The following is a 27287-nucleotide window of genomic DNA, read 5'->3' as shown; positions in this document are numbered from 1 at the left end:
TGTTCTTTCCTAAAAGACGCAACAACTTCTCAGATTCCCTAACTTTGATACAAGTAGCTTATTTATTAACAGAATCACAGTACTGTGCTAACCTTTTAAAAACTTACAGCAATAAGAAATACAAAACTGGGAAAGTAACAAAGTAGAAACATTAAAGATGTCCCCAAATCCTAATCCAATACCACCATCACTAAAAGAGAAAAAGTAGAAATATAGTAAGATTTGGCTTATTTTGTAAAAATATTTGGATGTTTTAACCAACTCTTTCATAGGCACGAAATGTGCAAATATTAAAAGACATGCTTAAAATAAGTTCTTGCCATTTTTTAGATAATGTTACACATTCCACATTACCTTAAAAAGAAATAAAATCTATGTTGCTGCCACTACTAAAGCCATGCAAAGGCTTTACCTAAATCAACATGGTGTGTCTTATATAAGGAGGCTCTGGGATTGAGTACGTGCACCACCTATGTGTTATATGCACACACCTTTTCATAACAGAAAAACCAGTCTGATTTCACCAGGTATAGCACACTGTATATATACTGTAAGATAAAATTTAGTTTTAGAAAGGATTTTCTATGCTGTTTGATATTTTAAAAACTAAGTATTACTGAACTCATGGTATTTTCTAAACCATATAGCCAAAAGGGGCGCCTGGGTGGCTCAGTCATTAAGCAACTGCCTTCAGCTCAGGTCACGATCCCAGGGTCTTGGGATCGAGTCCCACATTAGGCTCCCTGCTCAGCAGGAAGCCTGCTTCTTCCTCTCCCACTGCTTGTGTTCCCTCTCTGTCAAATAAATAAACAAAATCTTGGGGAAAAAAAAAAGACTAAATAGCCAAAAAGTATGGTTTCTCAAATACAATGTGAAAAAGTTGTAGATCTGGGTATCATTTTTAATCTTCACAAAGTTTTCAATGATACATGGAGAAAACAGCAAGCTTTTAAAGAAGATGATTCAATAAATTACAAAACACAGAGATAAAATTTGACTTGTGGAAGAAACAAAGCAGGGCGGAATCAATAATTAAAATATGACACCCTTCCCCAAATGAGGCCCAGAGGAGCAAGACCTCTCTGAGAAGTCTAAAGGTCCCTCTTCTTTGTCGGGATTCATGTGAATCGGGAACCCATGCAAACACTCCCACTTTTTCCAATGCTTAGAGCTCTCTTGTTAATCAAGTCTCTGCTCACATCATCTCTTCCAAGGCCCTTCCACAATCATCCTCCTAGAATCCTACTTTCACAGACACTGTCCCAACTCCCTTATTTCATCCACAGCACCTGCAACTGCCTGATATGACATCGAATCTTTACATCTTTATTGTGGGCACTGTCAGTAAGCAGAAACTTTTTCTTCCATGGAACACTACAATGAACATCTAGTAGATACATAAAATAAATTTGTTAAATAAAAGACCTCCAGGGACTGCCCACCTTCACTTTTTTTCCCCTATTTATAGGTCTGTAATTTTAATATGGAACATATGGTGAGGTCTTTTTTTTCCAAGTTCCTTTTCTTTTTTTTTTTAAATAGATGTACACTTTAAAATTTTAAATTCAATTAATTAACAAATAATGTATTATTAGTTTCAGACGTAGAGGTCAGTGATTCATCAGTCTTATATAATACACTGTGCTCATTACATTATATCCCCTCCTTAATGTCCACCACCCACATTCTGAAAAAGGATTCAACTGGGCTGCAATAATATCTATAAACCCAAATGCATCACAAACCAGGCTAACAGGCAACTTTAGAATTGGCTAACAGACAACTTTAGAAATAAAGCTGGCAGCATCACGTTACCTGATTTCAAGCTTTATTACAAAGCTGTGATCACCAAGACAGCATGGTACTGGCATAAAAACAGACACATAGACCAGTGAAACAGAGTAGAGAGCCCAGATATGGACCATCAACTCTAAGGTCAATTAATCTTCGACAAAACAGGAAAAAATATACAGTGGAAAAAAGACAGTCTCTTCAATAAATGGTGCTGGGAAAACTGGACAGCTATATGTAGAAGAATGAAACTTGACCATTCTCTTACACCGTACACAAAGATCAACTCAAAATGGATAAAAGACCTCAACGTGAGACAGGAATCCATCAGAATCCTACAGGAGAACATAGGCAGTAATCTCTTTGATATCAGCCACAGCAACTTCTTTCAAGATATGTCTCCAAAGGCAAAGGAAACAAAAGCGAAAATCAACTTCTGGGACTTCATCAAAATCAAAAGCTTCTGCACAGCAAAGGAAACAGTCAAAAAAACAAAGAGGCAACCCACGGAATGGGAGAAGATATTTGCAAATGACAGTACAGACAAAAGGTTGATATCCAGGATCTATAATGAACTCCTCAAACTCAACCCACACGAAACAGACAAACACATCAAAAAATGGGCAGAAGATATGAACAGACACTTCTCCAATCAAGAAATACAAATGGCTATCAGACACATGAAAAAATGCTCATCACCATTAGCCCTCAGGGAGATTCAAATTAAAACCACATTGAGATATCACCTTACACCAGTTAGAATGGCCAAAATTAACAAGACAGGAAACAACATATGTTGGAGAGGATGTGGAGAAAGGGGAACCCTCTTACACTGTTGGTGGGAATGCAAGTTGGTGCAGCATCTTTGGAGAACAGTGTGGAGATTCCTCAAGAAAATAAAAATAGAGCTTCCCTATGACCCTGCAATTGCACTCCTGGGTATTTATCCCAAAGATACAGATGTCGTGAAAAGAAGGGCCATCTGTACCCCAATGTTTATAGCAGCAATGGCCACAGTCGCCAAACTATGGAAAGAACCAAGATGCCCTTCAACGGATGAATAGATAAGGAAGATGTGGTCCATATACACTATGGAGTATTATGCCCCCATCAGAAAGGATGAATACCCAACTTTTGTAGCAACACGGACGGGACTGGAAGAGATTATGCTGAGTGAAATCAGTCAAGCAGAGAAAGTCAATTATCATATGGTTTCACTTATTTGTGGAGCATAACAAATAGCATGGAGGACATGGGGAGTTAGAGAGGAGAAGGGAGTTGGGGGAAATTGGAAGGGGAGGTGAACCACGAGAGACTATGGACTCTGAAAAACAATCTGAGGGGTTTGAAGTGGCGGGGCAGGTGGGAAGTTGGGGTACCAGGTGGTGGGTATTAATGGAGGGCACGGTTTGCATGGAGCACTGGGTGTGGTGAAAAAATAATGAATACTGTTTTTCTGAAAATAAATAAATTGGAAAAAAACTTTAAAAAGGAAAATTAATTAAAAAAAGAATTTTCTGTAAAAATCATTACATCCAGAGTTGAAGACTCAGTGGGAAAAAAAAAAAAAGGCAACAAATTGGTATGAACTTACACAATGATAACAACATATTCACACAATACTATTCATTTCCTTTCCCTCTCCTGGTGACGTTTATTTTTAAATATCCCTGGATTGAATCAGGAAATTTTTCTGAAACCTGAGGTTCTTCTGCACATATACGCTTTACAGAACAATGCTTAGAAAAACAAATGCTGTTCTAAGACCTAATAGCAGAAAGAGAACCAGATTAAAACTTGAGACTATAAAAATAACAACCAGCTTGAAAATTATTACTGTCAAATTGCTTTAATGTACATGATTTTAATTAATGCTTACCTCTTCTAGTATTTATAGGTCCACCACGCATAGCCAATACCAGCTTCAAGGTACAACCTTCTGATATGCTGTTAACAGAAAAACAAACCATCATTATCAAAGCGCATTTGGTGTTAGACATAGACATAATTAAGTACTAGTTTATCAGGCATCATACTCACCCTCTATAATATAAAAAAGATACAGCAATATGCATAAATATAAAATGTTAACTTAATTGCTTGTATAAGTAATGAAAAAGTATGTTCTCATAAGCTAAATATGACATGACACCTCAGTTTAGCATCTTCATTTCACATGTAAAGAAAAAGAGGCCGTAAGAAGTTTTCCAAGACCCAAAGTGTTAGAAAACAGATTTAGTAAAAGAGAAAATAAAAAAACAGCAAATCTACAATATCTACAAGCACTCCCAAATCCCAGTGCTCTTCCAGATATTTCACATTGCCTCTGACTCTTCTGTTCTTAAGAAAAGAGTTAAGAAAACTATGGAAAGAACCTAGATGTCCATCAACAGATAAATGGATGAAGAAGATGTGGAATGGAATTCTACGCAGCCATCAGAAGAAATAAAATCTTGCCATTTGCAATGGCGCTGATGGAACTAGAGGGTACTAGGCTGAGTGAAATCAATCATGATCTCTGTGATATGAGGAATTTGAGAGGCAGGGCAGGGGGCTGTGGGGGGAAGGGAAGGAAAAAATGAAGCAAGATGGGATCAGGAGGGAGACAAACCAAAAGAGACTCTAAATCTCACAAAACAAACTAAGGGCTGCTGGGGGGTGGTGGGGGGTAGGGATAGGGTGGTGGGGTTATGACCATTGTGGAGGGTATGGGCTATGGTGAGTGTGCTATGAAATGTGTAAGCCTAATGATTCACAGACCTATACCCCGGGGCAAATAATACATTACATGGTAATAAAAAATAATTTAATAAAGGAAAAAAGAGTGAAGAAGTGCATGAGAGAAGGGAGAAAGAAAGACAAAAGTCAAATAATATATCTACAATCACTGGTGCATATACAGTGTCCCTTAGTAATAGAAGGAGGGCTTGATGAAAAATGATGGACTTGGTGAAGAGCAAAACTCTCTTATCCAATACTCTTTTTTTGTCTTTATGAAGTGTATTTTATGTTTTGTTTTATTATTTTTAATTCTAATTCCAGTATAGTCAACAGTGTTATATTAGTTTCAGGTGACAATATAATGATTCAGCAATTCTACTGATTACTCAGTGCTCGTCATGATAAGTGTCCTCTGAATCCCCTCCACCTAATTCGCCTATCCCCCCGGCCCAACTCCTCTCTGATTAACCATCAATTTGTACTCTATAGTTAAGAGTCCATTTCTTGGTTTTTCTCTTTTTTCTTCTGCTCATTTTTTTGGTCCTCAAATTCCACATATTAGTGAAACTCTATGGTACTTGTTTTGCTCTGACTTATTTCACTTAGGATTATACTCTCTAGCTCCATCCATGTCATTGTAAATGGCAAGATTTCATTCTTTTATGGCTGAATAGTATTCCATTGTATATATAGCACATCTTCTTTATCCATTCATCTATCAGTGGACACTTGGGGTGCTTCCATAATATGGCTATTGTATATAATGCCACTATAAATATAGTGGCACATGTATCCCTCTGAATTAGTGTTTTTGTATTTCTTGGATAGATACCTAGTAGTGCAATTACTGGATTGTAGGGTAGTTCTATTTTTAATTTTTTGAAGACCCTCCAAACTGTCTTCCACAGTGGCTGTACCAATCTGCATTCCCACCAACAGTGCAGGAGGATTCCTTTTCTTTCCACATCCTCACAAACACCCACTGTCTCTTTGTTATTAATTTTAGCCATTCTAACAGGTGTAAGGTGAATCTCACTATAGTTTTGATTTTCATTTCCCTGATAATGAGTGATACTGAGCATTTTTTCATAAGTCTGTTGGCCATCTGGATGTCGTCTTTGGAGAAATACCTATTCTTTAATTGAATCATTAGGTTTTGGCGTGCTGAGTTGTGAAGGTTTTTATATATTTTGGATACTAACTCTATTGGATATGTCACTTGCAAACATCTCCCATTCAGTAAGTTGCTTTTAGTTTCATTGATTATTTCCTTCACTATGCAGAAGCTTTTTGTTTTGGTGTAGTTCCAAGAGTTTATTTTAGCTTTTATTTCCCCTGCCTCAGGAGACATATCTTAGAAAAATGTTGCCACAGCTAATGTCAGAAAAATTACTGCCTGTGCTCTTTCCTAGGATTATTATTCTTACCCAATTCTTTTATAAAAATGAAAAAAAGGGAAAGTAGTCAAGTGGGAATGGGCCAATATCAAAAGAAAAGAGCACAAGGCAAGTTCAAAAGAGAGGGATCTAAAAAGGCAGGGGATATATAACTTGGTGTGAATAATGAAAAGATAAAACAAATAATCAAAGGAAAGGATCAGGTAGTTTGGCGTACTGAGCCAACATATCTTAAGGTGCAGGATTTACACTTAAATCTAGGGGTCACAACTATTCAGAAGAGACATGATACAAGGATTTCCCAAGAAAAACACTGATACATGGAGTTGTAATACTGAGCATATATAAAACAGCTAATATGTAATTACACTCACTTGTAATCATTCAAGCAATAATCATCTTCAAGTTCCATGTTATTCCAAATTAAGTGCTGCTGACAGATGGGAATACCTTAGGGGAAGGTTATAAAAATATGGTTATAAATTCAATAGAATCTTCAAAAGAGTATGATACAAAGCTCTTCTATTAAAGGACTACTACTAATGATAAACATACTTCTAAACTGAATGTTAAGTGCTTAGCTAAAATTGACAGAATCACAGATAAAAGCTATGCTTAAAAGTAGATGGAATCCAGTCACTAACTTTAGAACAGTGTTTTAATAACTCTCTATTCTTGATGCCAAGTATAACATTAGGGAGCACTTTAAAGAATAAGTATCATGAAATCAGCCCTGAAGCATTTAAGATTTAAGGTCTATAAGACTGTTCTCAATGCTACAAAGTACAGTCTTCATTCAGTTATATGCAGTTTGTTAAAAGTGTATTGTAAGCAGCAGTGGAGATGAAATGGGTTAAGGTTGTTAAAATATACAAAATTCTCTTGGGGCGCCTGGGTGGCTCAGTGGGTTAAAGCCTCTGCCTTCAGTTCAGGTCATGATCCTAGGGTCCTGGTATCAAGCACTGCATTGGGCCTTCTGCTCAGTGAGAAGCCCGTTACCCAACTCTCTCTGCCTGCCTCTCCGCCTACTTGTGATCTCTGTCAAATAAATAAATAAATAAAATCTTTATTAAAAAATATATAAAACTCTCACTATAAAATAATTAGGTCATAAAATACATAAAATAAAGTAGAACTTGGGACTATAGTTAATAATATTGTATACCTGAAAGGTGCTATGAGACTAGATCTTAAAAGTTTCCATCACAAGAAAAAAATTTTATAACTATGTATGGTGATGGGTGTTAACAAGATTCATTATCCTGATCACTTATCAATAAATACAAATTTTGAATCATTATGTTGTACATCTGAAACTAGTATGTCAATTACATCTAAGTTTAACTAGTATTTCAATTATATCTAAGCTTAAAAATATAGAACATTTCATTTAGTTTACTGTCCTTTTGGGGGGGTGTATTCCTAAAATGTGTTCTCAAGTAACATTATTTAGTGATTAACATATCATCTTTCATAATGCTTCTGAATGGAAGTCATTAATCTTGAAAAGGGCAGAAAACTTAATTTCCAAAATAAACATTAATGTACTAGAAAATTCCTTCCACCTTAGCATTTGTATGTGACTGTACTTTAACATGTTCTTTTGTAGAGTCTGAACACTAATTACAGAATAATTCAATACTTGAAAAAAAACTACATTATAATCTTTAATACTGAAAATTATAGTCTCTAAGAGAGTTTATTTGTATTTCTGTGATACTAAAGAAATATTAAAAAGACTCCATACACTAGCATAATTAACCTTTTTCACTTGGTTTTTTTTTTGCAAAGTACACATTAGACTTCCCAAAGAATATTTGGACTATACTAGTCAGAGAGTATTATCTACTCAACAGGACATTTAATGGATACTGATACTGATGAAAATCTTTTTTGAATATCTCATATACTGTCTTCTCAAATTACTTTTTCTTATGATACTAAAACTTGACTAGAATAATAACAGTGGTGGGGCCTCTGGATGGCTCAGCCAGTTAAGCATCTGCCTCTTGATTTTAGCTTAGGTCATGATCTCAGGGTCCTGAGATCAAGCCCCTCATCTGGCTCCATGCTCAGCATAAAGTCTGCTTGTCCCTCTCCCTCTGCTCCTCCTGATGCTTACACTCTCTTTCCTTCTCTCTAATAAATAAATGAAATCTTTAAAAAACAAAAATAACAGTGGTATGTATGCTAGTCTGCATTATTATAAGCCAAGCACTGTTAAAAGTGCTTGACTTCTATTACCATACTTTAACTGCAACCACAATCTTGTGAAGTGTGCATCAATATTATGTTCACTTCACAGGTTATAAAACTGAATGAAGTACTGAGGAGCATGTAGGTGGCTCTGCCAAATAAGCATCCAATTCTTGATTTCAGTTCGGGTCATGCTCTCAGGGTTGTGAGATCGGGCCCTGTATGGGGCTCCATGCTGAGCATGGAGACTACTTGAGATTCTCTCTCTCTCCCTCTGTCCCTCTCACTTCCCTTCTTTAAAAAAATGAATAAATAAAACTAAATACTGACAGACTAACACACAGAGTAGGCAGATTTGAGATGTGAAGCCCCCACAGGCCAACTCCAGTTATCAGACTGGAAATGTTAAAATAACTATGATTATTTTGCTAAAAGTTCTAACAGGTAAAGGAGATAGCAAGCAAGATTAGTTGGGCAATGTAAGCAGAGAGATGGACATTCTAAGAAAGAAAAGGAAATGCTGGAGAGATCAAGAACACATAACAGAAAGGAATAATGCTTTTAATGGGCTCATCAGTAGACTGGACACAGCTAAGGAAAGTATATATATATGAGCTTGAGAATAATAAAAACCATGAACTCCATGCCCACAAATTTGATGATCTAGATGAAAAGGGCCAAATCTTCCCACACAAAACACACAAAAAAAGAGATAATGTGAATATTCCTTTATCTATTAAACATAAATAGAGTCAGTAAGTAATGACCTTGAACAAAAAGCACTGAGGCCAGATTGTTTCACTAGCAAATTCTACCAGATATTTAAGAAAGAAATTATCCAATTCTCTACAACTGATTCCAGAGGCAGATTGGATACATCCTAATTCATTCTATGAGGCCAACACTATCCCAATACCAAAACCAGATGAAGACATTATAAGAAAACTACAGACCAATATCTCTCATGAACATAGATGACAAAAAACAACAAAATATTAGCAAATGAAATTCAACAGTGTATAAAAAAGAATTATGCAAGCCTTGTTGATCATTCAAATATCAATGTAGTCCATCACCTCAAAGGGCTGAAGAAGAAAAATCCCATGACTATATGAACAAATGGAGAAAAAGCAAATCCAAAAGTCATCCATGATAAAAATCCTCAGCAAACTAGAAATAGAGGGAAAATCCAACTTGACAAAAACCCTATATATGTAATGGCTTAAAATTTAAAGTTTTCCCACTAAGACTGAGGAAAAGGCAAGGATGTCCCCTTCTTACTAATGCTTTTGAATACTGTACTGGAAGTCCTAGCTAATGCCAGGATTAGCTAAAAATAATAAAAGGAAATAAAAGGTATACTGATAAGGAAGAAATAAAACCATCTTTGCAGATGACATGATTGTGCAGAAAATCTAAAAGAAACAACAACAAAAACTATTAGAACTAATAAGCAATTATAGCAAAATTACAGGACACAAGATTAATATACTGAAGTTAATCACTTTTTTATATACCAGTAATTACCAAGTAGAATTTGAAATTTATAATATATTGGTGTGGTGCAAAAATAATGAATACTGTTATGCTGAAAATAAATAAAAAATAAATTTAAAAGAATACTTATATCTTAAAAATATATATGTAGATTACCATCTACATTAGCACCTAATGAAAACAGGTATAAATCTAACAAAATAGGTATAAGATCCATATGCAGAGGGGGAAGAGCAAGATGGCAGAGAAGTAAGAGACCTAAATTTTGTCTTGTCCCAGAAATTCAGCTAGATAGTTATCAAACCTTTTTTTTAAGATTTTATTTATTTATTTGACATTCAGAGATCACAAGTAGCAGAGAGGCAGGCAGAGAGGCAGGCAGAGAGAGGAAGCAGGCTCCCTGCTGAGCAGAGAGCCCGATGTGGGGCTCGATCCCAGGACCCTGGGATCATGACCTGAGACGAAGGCAGAGGCTTTAACCCACTGAGCCACCCAGGTGCCCTGTTATCAAACCATTTTAAACACCTACAAACTCAACAGGAGATTGAAGAGAAGAATAGCATCAACTCTATAAATTGAAAAGCGACCACATTCTGGAAGATAGGATGTGCAGAGAAATGAATCTGAGGTGATATATAGGAAGATAGACCCAGGAGGGAGGGGCTGGCTCCCAGCAAGCAGCAGAGCAGTGGAACAAAAAATTGGAACTTTTAGAAGTCGGCTCCATGGGCTCCATGGGGCGCCTGGGTGTCTCAGTCGTTAAGCATCTGCTTTTGGCTCAGGTCATGATCCCAGGGCCCTGGGATTGAGCCCCGCACTGGGATCCCTGCTGAGGAGGAAGTCGTCTTCTCCCTCTCCACTCCCCCTGCTTGTGTTCCCTCTCTTTATGTATCTCTCTCTGTCAAATAAAATCTTTTAAAAAGAAGAAGAAGAAGTCGTCTGCTCCATTGAGGGACCTCACTCCAGAGGCTAAGTGGGGCTGGAGCCCTCACTGGGACAGTGTGGTCTCTGGACCTGCAGGGCCACAAAAAGACCAGTGATGTCTTAGTATGGCAGAGCTCCCAGGTATCAGAGCAGGGAAGCCAGCTGCAAAGACAAAGCCGAGAAAGGGGCTTTCAGTTCAGTTACCTTAAATCATGATCTGAGGCACAGTCATGCAACTATTCTTTGAGCAGGGACCCCACAAGTAGCAGATCTGGGGAGAACACCCTCACTTACTCCACCAGGAGGAGCAGCATGGGAGCACACTGCAGGAATCTGCTGGGCTTGAAGACTCAAAGGAAATAAAAGGTATTGAATCTGCTGGGTTTGGAGACTCCAAAAGGGGCAGTGTGCCAGAGACAGAAATGCTCGGTCACAGGCCAGGTGAGCTTGGAGTGCAGTCGGAAGCCAGGGAGACAGGATCGACTGCTCTTCTCTGAGCCTCATTGAAGAGGGAGGCCCTGAGCTCTCCACTCCTCTGGGGCTGGAGATTAGGGAGCCGTCATTTTCATTCTTGTCCTCCAAAGCTGTACAGAAAGCATTCAGGGAAGAAAAGCTACCAAAAGCAAATGCAAGCAGATTGCTTAGCCTGGTCCCTGGCAAGGGCAGTGCAAATCCACCTCCTGCAAAGACATTTTAGTAACAGGCCCCTCCCCCAGAAGATCAGCAAGAACATCCAGCCAAGACCAAGTTTAACAATGAGAACTGCAAACCACCAGTGCTGTGGGAATACAACACATAAAATTTATGGCTTTTCCCCCATGATTCTTTAGTCTTTCAAAGCTAAATCTCTTAAATTTTCCTTATCTTTTTTCTTCTTCTATCTTTTTAAATGTTTCCATTTTCCTATTTTAACCAATTTTAACTATCTTATCTTATCAATATCTTTTTTTAATTTATTGTTTATTTTCAGCATAACAGTATTCATTATTTTTGCACCACACCCAGTGCTCCATGCAATCTGTGCCCTCTATAATACCCACCACCTGGTACCCCGACCTCCCACCCCCACCCCTTCAAAAAAATTATTTTTAATTTTCATTTTTATACTTATAGTCTATCCCTTCATTCTGTATAACCTTATTTTTCTTATACATATAAGTTTTTCTTTCCTTAAAATTTTGGGATGCAGACTTTTGTAATAGACCAAAATACACCCTAAATCCACCATATGGTTTTGTTCTACTCCCCAGCCTGACGACATTCCTTCCCTTTTTTTTCCCCAACAACTTATCACCTCAATTCCTTTTTTAAAATCTTTTTAAATTTTCATCTTTATAGTCATATTCCATCCCATCATTGTGTTTACCTATATATATATATATATATATATATATATATATATTTTTTTTTTTTCTTTCTTTAAAATTTTGGGAGGCAGTTTTGTCTAACAGACCAAAATATACCCCATATCAAGTGTGTGGCTCTGTTCTCTTCACCAGCTAAATAATTTTTTTCCCTTCTTCTCCCCCTGGTTTCGGGTCTCTTCTGATTTGGTTAGTGTATATTTTTCTAGGGTCAATGTTACCCTTTTAGCATTTTGTTCTCTCATTCATCTACTCGTCTCTGAATAAAATATTCTTCTCTGGATTAAAGGCAGAAAAACTCACCTCAAAAAAAGAACAAGAGGCAGTACCGACTGCTGGAGACCCAATCAATACAGATATAGTAAGATTTCAGAACCAGAGTTCAGAATGATGATTATAAAGATGCTAGCCAGGCTTGAAAAAAGCATAGAAGATACTAGAGAATCCCTTTCTGGAGAAATAAAAACTAAAATCTAACCAAGTTGAAATTTAAAACAATATATTAATTAGGTGCAATAAAAAATGGAGGCTCTTACTTCTAGGAAAAATGAGGCAGAAGAGAGAATAAGTGATAGAGAAGACAAATGACAGAGAATGAAGAAGCTGAGGAAAAGATAAACAACTATCTGGATCACGAGCGGAGAATTCAAGAGATAAGTCATACCATAAGACAGAATGGTATTAGAATAATCGGAATCCCAGAAGAAGAAAGAGAGATGGGCAGAAGGTATACTGAAGCAAATTATAGCAGAGAACTTCCCTAATTTGGGGAAGGAAACAAGCTTCAAAACGCAGGAGGCACATAAAAACTCCCCTCAAAAACAATAAAAATAGGTCAAAACCCCATCATCTTATTAGTAAAACTTATTAGTCTTAGTGACAAAGAGAAAATCCTGAAAGCACCTTGGGACAAGAAGTCGGTAACATACAATGGTAGAAATCTTAGACTGGCAGCAGACTTATCCACAGAGACCTGTCAGGGCAGAAAAGACTGGCAAGATATACTCAGAGCACTAAACGAAAAAAAAAATTCAGCCAAGAATACTATATCCAGCTAGGCTGTCACTGAAAATAGAGAGATAAAAAGTTTCCAGGACAAACAAAAACTAAAAGAATTGGCAAACAGCAAACCAGCCCTAGAGGAAATATTGAAAGGGGTCCTCTAAGCAAAGAGAGAGCCTAAAAGTAACAGAACAGAAAGGAACAGAGACAACGTACAGTAACAGTCACCTTACAGGTAATAAAATGGAATTGAATTTGTATCTTTCAATAGTTACCGTGAATGTAAATGGACTAAATGCTCCAACCAAAACACACAGGATATCAGAATGGATAAAAAAAAAAGACCCATCGATATGCTGTCTGAAAGAAACTCATTTTAGACCCAAAGACACCTCCAGATTTAAACTGAGGGGGTGGAAAACCATTTACCATACTAATGGACATCAAAAGGAAACCAGGGTGGCAATCCTTATATCAGACTAATTGATTTTAAACCAAAGCCTATAATAAGAGAGGAGGAAGGACACTATTTCATACTGAAAGGGTCTGTCCAACAAGAAGATCTACAATTTTAAAAATCTATGCCCCTAACATGGGAGCAGCCAACTGTATAAACCAATTACTAATAAAATCAAAGAAACACATCAACAATAATACAATAACACTAGAGGTCTTTAACACTCCCCTCACTGAAATGGACAGAGCAGCCAAGCAAAAGATCAACAAGTACATAAAGGCTTTAAATGACACACTAGACCAGATGGACATCACAGATATATTCAGAATATTCCATCCCAAAGCAACAGAATGCACATTCTTCTCTAGTGCACATGGAATAGTCTCCAGAATAGATCATATCCTGAGTCACAAATCAGGTCTCAACAAGTACCAAAAGACTGGGATCATTCCCTGCATATTTTCAGACCACAATGCTTTGAAACTAGAACTCAATCACAAGAGGAAGGTTGGAAAGAACTCAAATACATGGAGGCTAAAGAACATCCTACTAAAGAATGAATGGAAAAAATAAAAAAGAATAAATGTCTCAAGTAGGAAATTAAAGAAGAATTGAAAAAATTCATGGAAACAAATGAAAATGAAAATAAAAACACAACTGTTTTTGGGATGCAGCATAGGTGGTTCTGAGAGGAAAGTATATAGATTTAAAAACCTTTCTCAAGAAACAAGGAAGGTCTCAAATACACAACCTAAGCCTCCACCTAAAGGACCTGCAGAAAGAACAGCATATAAAACCCAGCAGAAGGGAAATAATAAAGATAAGAGAAGAAATCAATGAAATAGAAACCAAAAGAACAGTAGAACAGATAACGAAACTAGGAGCTGGTTCTTTGAAAGAATTAATAAGATTGATAAACCTCTGGCCAGACTTAGCAAAAAGAAAAAAGAAAGGACCCAAATTAATAAAATTATGAATGAAAGGGGAGAAATCACAACCAACACCAAAGAAAAACAATTATAAGAACATACTATGAGCAACTATATGCCAGCATATTTGACAATCTGAAAGAAATAGATGCATTCCTAGAGACATATAAACTACAAAAACTGGAGAGGAAGAAATAGAAAACCTGAACAAATCCAAAACCAGTAAGGAGATTGAAGCAGTCATCAAAAATCTCCCAAATAACAAGAGCCCAGGGCCAGATGGCTTCCCAGAGGAATTATACCAAACATTTGAAGAATAATTAATACCTATTCTCCTGAAACTGTTCCAAAAAATAGAAATGGAAGGAAAACTTCCAAACTCATTTCACAAGCATTACCTTGATCCCAAAGACAGGCAAAGACCCCATCAAAAAGAAGAATTACAGACCAATATCCCTGATGAACACAGATGCAAAAATTCTCACCAAAATACTAGCCAGTAGGATCCAACAGTACATTAAAGGATTAGTCACCATGACCAAGTGGGATTTATTCCTGGGCTGCAAAGTTGGTTCAACATCCACAAATCAAACAATGTGAAACAATACACTAATAAAAGAAAGAACAAGAAACATATGATATTCTCAATAGATGCTGAAAATCCATTTGACAAAGTACAGTATCCTTTCTTAATCAAAACTCTTCACATTATAGGAATAGAGGGTACATACCTCAATACCATCAAAGCCATCTACGAAAAACCCACAGCAAATATCATTCTCAATGAAGGAAAACTGAGAGCTTTTCCACTAAGGTCAGGAACACAGCAGGGATGTCCACTATCACCACTGCTATTCAACATAGTACTAGAAGTCCTAGTCTCAGCAATCAGACAACAAAAAGAAATAAAAGATATCTGAACATGCAAAGAAGAAGCCAAACTCTCACTCTGCAGATGATATGATACTTTATGTGGAAAACCCAAAAGACTCCACTCAAAAACTGCTAGAACTCATATAGGAATTCAGTAATGTGTCAGGATATAAAATCAATGCACAGAAATGTTGTATTTCTATATACCAACAAGACAGAAGAAGAAATTAAGGAATCAATTCCATTTACAATTGCACCCAAAACCATAAGATACCTAGGAATAAATCTAACCAAAGAGGTAAAGAATCTGTACTCAGAAAACCATAGAGTGCTCATGAAAGAAACTGAGGAAGACATAAAGAAATGGAAAAACATTTTATGCTCTTGGATTGGAAAAACAAAATTGTGAAAATGTCTATGCTACCTAGAGCAATCTACACATTTAATGCAATCCCTATCAAAAATGCCATCAACTTTTTTCAAAGAAATGGAACAAATAATCCTAAAATTTATATGGAACCAGAAAAGACCTCAAATAGAGGAATGTTGAAAAAGAAAAACAAATTGTTGGTATCACAATTCCAGACTTCAAACTCTATTACAAAGCTGTCATTATCAAGACAGTATGGTACTGGCACAAAAACAGACACATAGATCAGTGGAACAGAATAGAGAGCCCAGAAATGGACCCTCAACTCTATGGTCAGCTAATCTTCGACAAAGCAGGAAAGAATGTCCAATGGAAAAGACAGTCTCTTCAAAAAATGGTGTTGGGAAAATTGGAAGGCCACATGCAGAAGAATGAAACTGGACTATTTCCTTACACCACACACAAAAATAGACTCCAAATGGATGAAAGACCTCAATGTGAGACAGGAATCCATCAAAATCCTTGAGGAGAATACAGGCAGCAACCTCTTTGACCTCAGCCACAACAACTTCTTCCTAGAAACATTGCCAAAGGCAAGGGAAGCAAGGGCAAAAAAATGAACCATTTGGACTTCAAGATCAAAAACATTTGCATAGCAAAGGAAACAGTCAACAAAACCAAAAGACAACTGACAGATATTTGCAAATGACATTATCAAATAAAGGACTAGTGTCCAAAATCTATAAAGAACTTATAAACTCAACACCCAAAGAACAAAGAATCCAATCAAGAAATGGGCAGAAGACATGAACAGACATTTCTGCAAAGAAGACATCCAGATGGCCAACAGACACATGAAAAAATGCTCCACATCACTAGGCATCAGGGAAATACAAATCAAAACCACAGTGAGATACCATCTCACACCAGTCAGAATGGCTAAAATTAACCAGTCAGGAAATGACAGACATTGGCGAGGACGCGGAGAAATGGGAACCCTCCTACACTGTTGGTGGGAATGCAAGCTGGTGCAGCCACTCTGGAGAACAGTATGGTGGTTCCTCAAAAAGTTGAAAATAGAGCTACCCTTTGACCCAGCAATTGCATTACTGGGTATTTACCCTAAAGATACAAATATTCTGATCCGAAGGGGCAGTTTATAGCAGCAATGTCCACAATAGCCAAGTTATGGAAAGAGCCTAGATGTCCATCAACAGATGAATGGATAAAGAAGATGTGGTGTGGTGTGGTGTAGTGTGGTGTGTGTGTGTGTGTGTGTGTGTGTGTACAACGATGTGGAGGGAACTAGAGGGGATTATGCTAAGCAAAATAAGTCCATCAGAGAAAGACAATTATCATATGATCTCACTGATATGAGGAATTTGAGAAACAAGACAGAGTATCACAGGGGAAGGGAGGGACAAATGAAACAAGATGAAACCAGAGAGGGAGACAAAACATAAGAGTCTCTTAATCTCAGGAAACAAACTGAGGCTTGCTGGAGGGGAGGGGGTGTGGAAGGGATGGTTTGGAAGATGGACAGTGGGGAGGATATGTGCTATGGTGAGGAATAATTTAATTTAAAAATCCATATGCAGAAAACCATAAAATTCTCAGGAAAGATTTCAAAGAAGAACTAAATAAATGGAGAGAGATTCCATTTCGATGGATAGTGGGATTCAATATTGTCAAATGTAGGTTCAAAACAATCTTAATGAAAATTTCAGCAAATTATTTTGTGGATATCAACAAAATTGTAAGGTTTATATGGAGATGCAAAAAGCCCAGAATAGGCAACTCAATACAGAAGAACAGAGATGGAAGACTAACACTACCTGATTTCAAGACTTGCTATAAAGTTTCAGTAATCAATACAGTGTGGTAATTATTAAAAAACAAATAAACCAACAGAACAGAATACAGAGCCCAGAAGTAAACTCACATAAATACAGTCAACTAATCTTTGATAAAGGAGCAAAGTCAATATAATGGAGCAAAAGCAGTCTTTCCCACAAATGGTACTGTAACAACCAAACATCCACATGAAAAAAAAATAAATTTATTCACATATCTTAGTTACACCCCTCACAGAAATTAATTCAAAATATATTGGGGACATAAATGCAAAATGCTAACTATAAAATCTTAGATGTTAACATGCTAAAAAACCTAGTTGACCCTGGGTAGGATGATGACTTTTTATTTTTAATTTATTTTCCAAAGTTAATATTTTCCCTTTTTTTAAAAGATTTTATTTATTTTAGGGGCGCCTGGGTGGCTCAGTGGGTTAAGCCTCTGCCTTCGGCTCAGGTCATGATCTCAGAGTCCTGGAATTAAGCCCCACATCAGGCTCTGCTCAGCAGGGAGCCTGCTTCCCTTCCTCTCTCTCTGCCTGCCTCTCTACCTGCTTGTGATCTCTCTCCCTCTCTCTCTCAAATAAATAAATGACTTTTTTTTAAAGATTTTATTTATTTGAGAGAGGAAGAGAGAGAGGAGTATGATTTGGGGGGAGGAGAAAAGAGAGAGATAATCTCAAGCAGACTCCCCACTGAGCATTGGAACCTGATGCAGGGTTCAATTCCATGACCCTGTGATCATGACCTGAGCCAAAACCAAGAGTCAGACACTTAACTGACTGAGCTACCCTGATGCCCCAACGATAACTTTTTAGATACAATACCAAAAGCATCATCCATGAAAGAAATAATTGATAAGCTAGACTCCATTAAAATTAAAAACTTATGCTCTGTGAAAGATAATGTTGAAGAATGAGAAGACAAACCACAGACTGGGAGAAAATACTTCCAAGAGACCTATCTGATAGAGGACAATTATTCAAATTATACAAAGAACTCTTAAAATGCAACAACAAGGAAACAAACAAAATCACTGGAATCATACAGTATATGCAGGGTTTTTTTTCCCAGTTAAAGACTTGACAAAACACTTTATCAAAGAAGATATAGATAGCAAGCATCTGAAAAAAATGTTCAACTCACATCACTAGTGAAATGCAAATTGAAGCAAAATACGACTACAAAGCTATTAGAACGGCCAAAATCCAAAACACTGACTTCATCCAATGCTGACAAGGATATGTAGCAACAGAAACCGTCATACATTGCTGGTGAAGAACACAAAAGGGTACAGACACTTTCGTAGTTTCTTACAAAACTAGACATACACTTACCATATGATCCAGCAATCAGTCACTCTCTTGGTGTCTGCCCCCAAAAGTTAAAAACTTATGCCCACATAAAAGCCTTCACCTGAATATTTATAGCATCTTTATTCATAATCTTCTGAACCTGGAGCAACCAAGATGTCCTTCACTAGGTGAATAGATAAAATGTGGTACACGCAGACATGGAATATTATAGAGTGCTATAAAGAAATGAACTATCAAGTCATGGAAAGACATGGAGGAAACTTAAATGCCCATTTTTAGGGGAAAGAATCCAATCTGAAAAGTCTACATATTGTATGATTCCAACCATACAACATTCTGGAAAAGGCAAAACTATGGAATAGATAGTAAAAAGACTGGTTGCAAAAAAATTTTAAAAACTGGTTGCCAGTGGGTTGTTGTGGGGAGGAAAGAATAAATAGGCAGAGCACTAAGGACTTTTAGGGCACTGAAATGACTCTATCTGATAATGGAATGGTGAACACACATCATTACACATTTGTGAAAACCCAAACAATGTAAACATGCAAGAGTGAATCCTAATATAAACTACATGCTTTAGGTGGAAAATGATGTGTCAGTGTAGGTTCATCAACTGTAACAAATGCATTACTCTGGTGTGGAATGTTGATAATGGAACAGGTAGGAGGAGAGTGGTTGTATTTGGAAACTCTATTTTTTGCCCAGTTTTATTGTGAACTTAAAATTTCTCTAACAAAGTATATTAATTTTTAAAAAAACTTATTTTTTTGGGACGCCTCGCTGGCTCAGTGGGTTAAAGCCACTGCCTTTGGCTCAGGTCATGATCCCAGGGTCTTGGGATCGAGCCCCACATCGGGTTCTCTGCTCAGCAGGGAGCCTGCTTCCTCTTGTCTCTCTGCCTGCCTCTCTGCCTACTTGTGATCTCTATCAAATAAATAAAAAAATTTTAAAAAAACTTATTTTTAAGTTGGAAAAAAATCAATGCAATTAAAATTATTTCTATTTCCAATTTCTTGTCAATACTGAATGTGTACATTTACTCAATACTAAGAATTACAACTTTAATTCTTAAGGTTACATTATGTTATAAGTATACATATAACATGCGAACTTTAAAACAAAGATCTTGAAAGTAAATTTGAAAACTGTAGGGAATGCAGTCATTTCAGAAAAAGCAAAAAATAGTAGAAAGAAGATTGTGAGAATGAACTAGAGAAGGGAGTGGTATAAACATATAAAGGATTGCATATTTTAATTTCATAAACAGGAAAATAATCTACACCGGAAGATCACATTTCAATTAGATACAGTTAAGAAATATTAAGCATCACTCTGGATTGCCTTCACTCATTCATTCTTCAAATATTTGAATGCCTATTCTATATCAGACATTATTGTCTGAGCTGAAATATAACAGTGAACAATAAGAAAGACAATGCCCACTGGGGCTTTGGATTAGGCAGTGGTTTCTTGAAAATTACCACAGTTTCTCTTGACTTTTCCAGATCTTTGTATTTCATGTCCTGTGGTAGTCCCACTTGCTGACCCACATTAACAGAGAAGCTCACTTTTGGTTCTGGTTCAAGATGGTTATATAAGGGGCGCCTGGGTGGCTCAGTGGGTTAAGTTGCTGCCTTCGGCTCAGGTCATGATCTCAGGGTCCTGGGATCGAGTCCCGCATCCGGCTCTCTGCTCAGCAGAAAGCCTGCTTCCCTCTCTCTCTCTCTCTCTCTCTCTCTGCCTGCCTCTCTACTTGTGATCTCTCTCTGTCAAATAAATAAATAAAATCTTTAAAAAAAAAAAAAAAGATGGTTATATAAGGAGGCTCAACTCCCCTAAAGAACACACCAAATCTATTAGATGCATAAGGAACAATTCCCTCTGAAAGAAATTCAGAAACTAGTTAAGCATCAAACGAACAAGAAAAAAACCCCATATTTAAATAGGTTGGACAGGCTGAGGAACAACCTCACCATAAACCCCATCTCTGGTACAAAACACACAACTAAGAGGAAACTCACAATTCCTAACTTCTCCTTAAGGATCAAAGTTTAGACCTTGCACTGGGCATCTCCACCAGAGAGACAGGACCTCAAAATATGTTGCTTTTTGAAACATGAGACTGAAAAGGCTGAGACAGTTCTTAAAGGATTAATGTAGACTCACTATCTGAGGTGGGCTAACCACCACCTCAGGCCCAACATAGAAGCAGCAAACAGAAATGCCCAGACTTTCTGTGAAAGAGATCTGTTTCCTTAAGCTGGAGACTGAGAGGCATGCTTCTAATATAACACACATCAAGGGGTTAACTAAAATAGTCTCCAGAGACCAAGGAAACCAACAGGTGCCATCTTTGTACTTCCTCTCTCTGCATTGCTCCAGGCCTCTCTTACCTCCAGAAAGAAGCTTACACACATACTTGTCACTCTGGTTTTTGTGGGTGATGAAAAACAGAGAAACAATTCTTGCAGCAGATGGGTGGCTCAGTTTGTTGAGCATCTGACTCTTGGTTTTGGCTCAGGTCATGATCTTAGGGTTCTGGGACCAAGTCCCACATCAGGCTCCGAGTTTAGCAGGAAGTCTGAGATTCTTTCTCTCCCTCCCTCTCTGCCCCTCTCACCGCTTGTGCACTCTCTCTCTCTCTCTCTGTGTCTCTAAAATCAATAAATAAACTTTTTTCTTTAAGGAAAATAACATAGAAATAATTCTTAACTGGATAACTACAGTACAGTGCAGAAGAGGCAGATGGAAACACCCATCTACGAGTCTTTCCCTAAAAGAAGTAAATCTGCATACTTGAAAGGCTGTAGCCTAAGGGTCCAGCTTCCAAACAGCCTGCATCTACATGCTGAGATCTTCCCCTTTGGGACACCCACAGTCCTGCAAATCCTCACACTACTTCAAGCCACAAAGAACAGACTGTTTGGACAATCACAAAGATCTGAGACACAATAAAGAGCTACGGGCAGGGTTGAATGATAAGGTTTATCTCCTACATGAGACCACTACATCAAGACTGGGAGAAGTGGCTGTTTTATCTAAAGCATAGAAACCAACATAGAATGAGTCAAGAAAAGTGAAGGAAGAGGCAAATACATTCCAAACAAAAGAACAAGAAAAAAACTCAGAAAAAGACCTTAATGAAATGATACCGGCTCGGGTCATGATCTCAGGGTCCTGGGATCGAGTCCCGCATCGGACTCTCTGCTCAGCAGGGAGCCTGCTTCCCTCTCTCTCTCTCTCTCTCTCTGCCTGCCTCTCCATCTACTTGTGATTTCTCTCTGTCAAATAAATAAATAAAATCTTTAAAAAAAAAAGGTAGTAAAAACAACTGTAACTACAAGAATTTGTTAATGAATATAAGATAAATTATGACAACAAAATGTAAAACATAGGAGGAGGAAGAATAATGCAGAGCTTTAGAGTGCATATAAAATTAGGTTTTTATGAGCTTAAAATAAACTGTATAAACACAAGATTTTTTATATAAGTTTCCAGGTTTTAACCACAAAGCAAAAAACTATAGTAGATATGCAAAAGATAAACAGAAAGAAATCTAAGCATATCACTACAGAAAATCATCAAATCACAAAGGGGCAAGAGAAAAGGGAAACAAAAGAATTACAGAACAGTAAGAAAACAATTAATATAATGGAAATAATGCCCATAAAATAACAATAATTACTTTAAATATAAATGGACTAAATTCTCCAAACAAAGAGAGTGTACCTAAATGAGCCAAAGATAATAATCATAAGACCTAACTATATTCTGCTCAGAAAAAGACTCACTTCAGATTTAAGAACACACAAGAAAGGGATTGCAAAATGCATTCCATGTCAAAAGAAACCAAAAGAAAATGGGGAGCAACTGTATCAGACAATAAGAATTTCAAGAAAAAGACTATAAAAATAAAGACAAAAAACGTAATTAGAGAATGATAAAGGTGGGTGGCTGTGATATCCCACAGAGGATATTTTATTTATAAATATCTATGCACCTAAATATATAAAACAAATATCAACAGACAGCAATATAATATAGTAGGGTACTTCAATATCCCACTTTCACCAATAGATCATCAAGATAGAAAATCTATAAAGAAACATCAGATTTAAATTACCAGTTACACCAGCTGGATTTTTTTTTTATTTAAATTCAATTAGCCAAGGTATAGTACACATCATTAGTTTTTGATATAATGTTCAATGATTTACTGGTTGGTTTTAACAAACATTTACAGAACATTCCATCCAAAAATAGCAGGATGCATACTCTTCTCAAGCACAAATGAACATACTCCAAGATAGATCATATGTCAGGTCACAAAACAAGTCTTAATAAACTGAAGAAGACTGAAATCATATCAAGTCTCTTTTCCAACCATAATGTTATAAAACTAGATATCAATTACAAAAAGAAAACTATAAAATTCACAAATACGTGAAGATTAAACAACATGCTGTTGAATAAATAATGGGTCAAAGAAGAAATCAAAGAAGGAAATTAAAAAATGCCTGGAGACAAATGAAAATGGAAATACAACATACCAAAACTTAAGAGATGAAGCAGAAGTAGTTCTAAGAGAGGCATTCACAGCTATAAACAATTACATTAAGACACAAGAAAGATTCCAAATAACCCAACTTTACAACTCAAGGAACAATGAAAAAAAGAACAAACTAAACCTAAGGTTTGTAGAAGGAACAAAATAACAAAGATCCAGAGCAGAAATAAATGAAATAAAGACTTAAAAAGCAATAGAAAAGATCAAAGAGTCTGGAAGTTTTCCTTCTGCTTCAATTTTCTGAAACCGCTTCAGGAGAATAGGTGTTATCTCTTCTTTGAAAGTTTGGTAGAATTACCCCAGGGAATCCATCAGGTCCTAAGCTCTTGTTTTTTGGGAGGTTTTTTTTTTTTTAAAGATTATTTATTTATTTATTTGAGAGAGACAGTGAGAGAGAGCATGAGCGAGGAGAAGGTCAGAGAGCGAAGCAGACTCCCCATGGAGCTGGGAGCCTGATGTGGGACTCGATCCCGGGACTCCAGGATCACGCCCTGAGCCGAAGGCAGTCGTCCAACCAACTGCGCCACCCAGGCATCCCTTTTGGGAGGTTTTTGATCACTGCTTCAATCTCGTTACTAGATATCGGTCTATTCAGGTTGTTAATTTCTTCCTGGTTCAATTTTGGGAGTTTATGGTTTTCCAGGAATGAATCCATTTCATCTAGGTTGCTTAGCTTATTGGCATATAACTGCTGATAATAACTTCTGATGATTGCTTCTACTTCCTTGGTGTTAGTTGTGATCTCTCCCTTTTCATTCATAATTTTATTAATTTGGGCTTTATCTCTTTTCTTTTGGATTAGTGTGGCCAATGGTTTATTGATCTTATCGATTCTTTTAAAAAACCAGTTTCTAGTTTCACTGATACATTCTACTAGATCTCTGGTTTCTACCTCATTGATCTCTGCTCTAATCTTGATTATCTCCCTTCCTATGTGTGGAGTTGGATTGATTTGTTGTTGATTCTCCAGTTCTTTAAGGTGTAGAGATAGCTGGAGTATTCTGGATTTTTCAATTTTTTTGAGGGAGGCTTGGATGGCTATGTATTTCCCCCTTAGTACCGCCTTTGCTGTATCCCATAGGTTTTGGACCAAAGTGTCTTCATTCTCATTGGTTTCCATGAATTGTTTCAGTTCTTCTTTGATCTCCTGGTTGATCCAAGCATTCTTAAACAAGGTGGTCTTTAGCTTCCAGGTGTTTGAGTTCCTTTGGAACTTTTCCTTGTGATTGAGCTCCAGTTTCAAAGCATTGTGATCTGAGAATATGCAGGAAATAATCTCAGTCTTTTGGTATCGGTTGAGTCCTGATTTGCGACCCAGTACGTGGTCTATTCCTGAAAAGGTTCCATGTGCATTTGAGAAGAATGAGTATTCTGTTGTTTTAGGGTGGAATGTTCTATATATATCTATGAGGTCCATCTGGTCCAATGCATTCAATGCTCTTGTTTCTTTATTGATTTTCTGCTTCAATGATCTATTTCTGAGAGAGGCATGTTAAGATCTCCTACTATTAATGTATTCATATCAATATGACTCTTTATCTTGATTAATAGTTTTCTTATGTAATTGGCTGCTCCCATATTGGGGGCATAGATATTTACAATTGTTAGATCATCTTGGTGGATTGTCCTTTGAAGAATTATGTAGTGTCCTTCTGTATCTCTGATTACAGTCTTTAGTTTAAAATCTAATTTATCTGATATGAGAATCACTACCCCGGCCTTCTTTTGAGGCCCATTGGCATGAAAGATGCTTCTCCATCCCTTCACTTTCAGTCTGGGTGTATCTTTAGGTTCAAAATGGTCTCTTGTAGACAACATATGGATGGGTCCTGTCATTTTATCATATCTGCAACCCTGTGTCGTTCTATGGGCACATTTAGGTCATTCACATTGAGAGTGATTATTGATAGATACGTTTTTATTGACATCATGTTACCTTTGAAGTCTATCTTTCTGCAGATTGTCTCTATATTTCTGTTCAATGCTATTCTTGGGATTTTTCCTCTTTTGTAGAACCCCCCTTAATACTTCCTGCAGTGTCAGCTTGGTGGTTGCATAGTCTTTTAAGCCTTGCTGGTCTTGGAAACTCTATATCTCTCCATCCATTTTGAATGTCAGTCTTGCTGGATAAAGTATTCTTGGCTGCATGTTCTTCTCATTTAGTGCCCTGAATATATCTTGCCAGCCTTTTCTGGCTTGCCAGGTCTCTGTGGACAGGTCTGACATTATTCTGATGGCTTTCCTCTGCACGTAAGGAGCTTCTTTGTCCTAGCTGCTTTCAAGAAAGTCTGCTACAATTATAATTCTTCATTCTTTTTTTTTAAGATTTTATTTATTTATTTGACAGAGAGAGATCATAAGTAGGCAGAGAGGCAGAGAGAGAGGAAGGGAAGCAGGCGCCCTGCTGAGCAGAGAGCCCGATATGGGACTCAATCCCAGGACCCTGAGATCATGACCTGAGCCGAAGGCAGCGGTTTAACCCACTGAGCCACCCAGGCACCCATAATTCTTCATTCTTACTATTAGGTGTCTCGATCACCAAGACAGCATGGTACTGGCATAAAAACAGACACACAGACCAGTGGAACAGAGTAGAGAGCCCAGATATGGACCCTCAACTCTATGGTCAATTAATCTTCGACAAAACAAGAAAAGATATACAGTGGAAAAGTCTCTTCAATAAATGGTGCTGGGAAAACTGGACAGCTATATGTAGAAGAATTTAACTCAACCATTCTCTTATACCGTACACAAAGATAAACTCAAAATGGATAAAAGACCTCAACATGACACAGGAATCCATCAGAACCCTAGAGGAGAACATAGGCAGTAACCTCTTTGTTATCAGCCACAGCAACTTCTTTCAAGATATGTCTCCAAAGGCAAAGGAAACCAAAGCAAAGATGAACTTTTGGGACTTCAAGATCAAAAGCTTCTGCACATCAAAGGAAACAGTCAACAAAACAAAGAGGCAACCCACGGAATGGGAGAAGATATTTGCAAATGACAGTACAGACAAAAGGTTGATATCCAGGACCTATAAAGAACTCCTCAAACTCAACACACAAAACAGACAATCATATAAAAAAATGGGCAGAAGATATGAACAGACATTTCTCCAATGAAGACATACAAATGGCTATTAGACACATGAAAAAATGTTCATCATCACTAGCCATCAGGGAGATTCAAATTAAAACCACCTTACACCAGTTAGAATGGCCAAAATAAGCAAGACAGGAAACAACATGTGTTGGAGAGAATGTGGAGAAAGGGGAACCCTCTTACACTGTTGGTGGAGTGCAAGTTGGTATAGCCACTTTGGAGAACAGTGTGGAGATTCCTCAAGAAATTAAAAATAGAGCTTCCCTATGTCCCTGCAATGGCACTACTGGGTATTTACCCCAAAGATACAGATGTAGTAAAAAGAAGGGCAATCTGTACCCCAACGTTTATAGCAGCAGTGTCCATGGTCGCCAAACTGTGGAAAGAACCAAGACGCCCTTCTACAGATGAATGGATAAGGAAGATGTGGTCCATATACACTATGGAGTATTATGCCTCCATCAGAAAGGATGAATACCCAACTTTTGTAGCAACATAAAGATTTTATTTATTTATTTGAGAGAGAGAGAGAGTGTGAGAGAGAGCATGAGCGAGGAGAAGGTCAGAGAGCGAAGCAGACTCCCCATGGAGCTGGGAGCCTGATGTGGGACTCGATCCCGGGACTCCAGGATCACGCCCCGAGCCGAAGGCAGTCGTCCAACCAACTGAGCCACCCAGGCGTCCATAGACGGAAATGGAAGAGATTATGCTGAGTGAAATAAGTTAAGCAGAGAGAGTCAATTATCATATGGTTTCACTTATTTGTGGAGCATAGCAAATAGCATGGAGGACAAGGGGAGATGGAGAGGAGAAGGGAGTTGAGGGAAATTGGAAGGGGAGGTGACCCATGAGAGACTATGAACTATGAAAAACAATCTGAGGGTTTTAAAGGGGCGGGGGGTGAGAGGTTGGGAGAACCAGGTAG

General features: G+C 37.5%; 1 protein-coding gene across 3 annotated transcripts in view; it reads right to left on the bottom strand.

The window, feature by feature from the left end:
- ZFAND4 (zinc finger AN1-type containing 4) overlaps positions 1-27287 on the bottom strand; it is a 103096-nt gene that overhangs the window by 39058 nt on the left and 36751 nt on the right. For 2 of the 3 annotated variants that reach the window (XM_044240027.1, XM_044240028.1), the window contains exons 3-4: positions 6284-6359; positions 3671-3738 (exon numbers count right to left, since the gene is read on the bottom strand). In XM_044240027.1, coding sequence (XP_044095962.1) covers positions 3671-3738; positions 6284-6359 — 144 coding nt within the window. The remainder of the gene's footprint in view (positions 1-3670; positions 3739-6283; positions 6360-27287) is intronic. The other variant, XM_044240029.1, reaches the window with a different exon arrangement.

Source organism: Neovison vison, chromosome 2 (genome assembly GCF_020171115.1).
Source record: "Neovison vison isolate M4711 chromosome 2, ASM_NN_V1, whole genome shotgun sequence".
Lineage (NCBI taxonomy): Eukaryota > Metazoa > Chordata > Mammalia > Carnivora > Mustelidae > Neogale > Neogale vison.
This window is presented reverse-complemented; position numbering and strand designations above follow the sequence as displayed.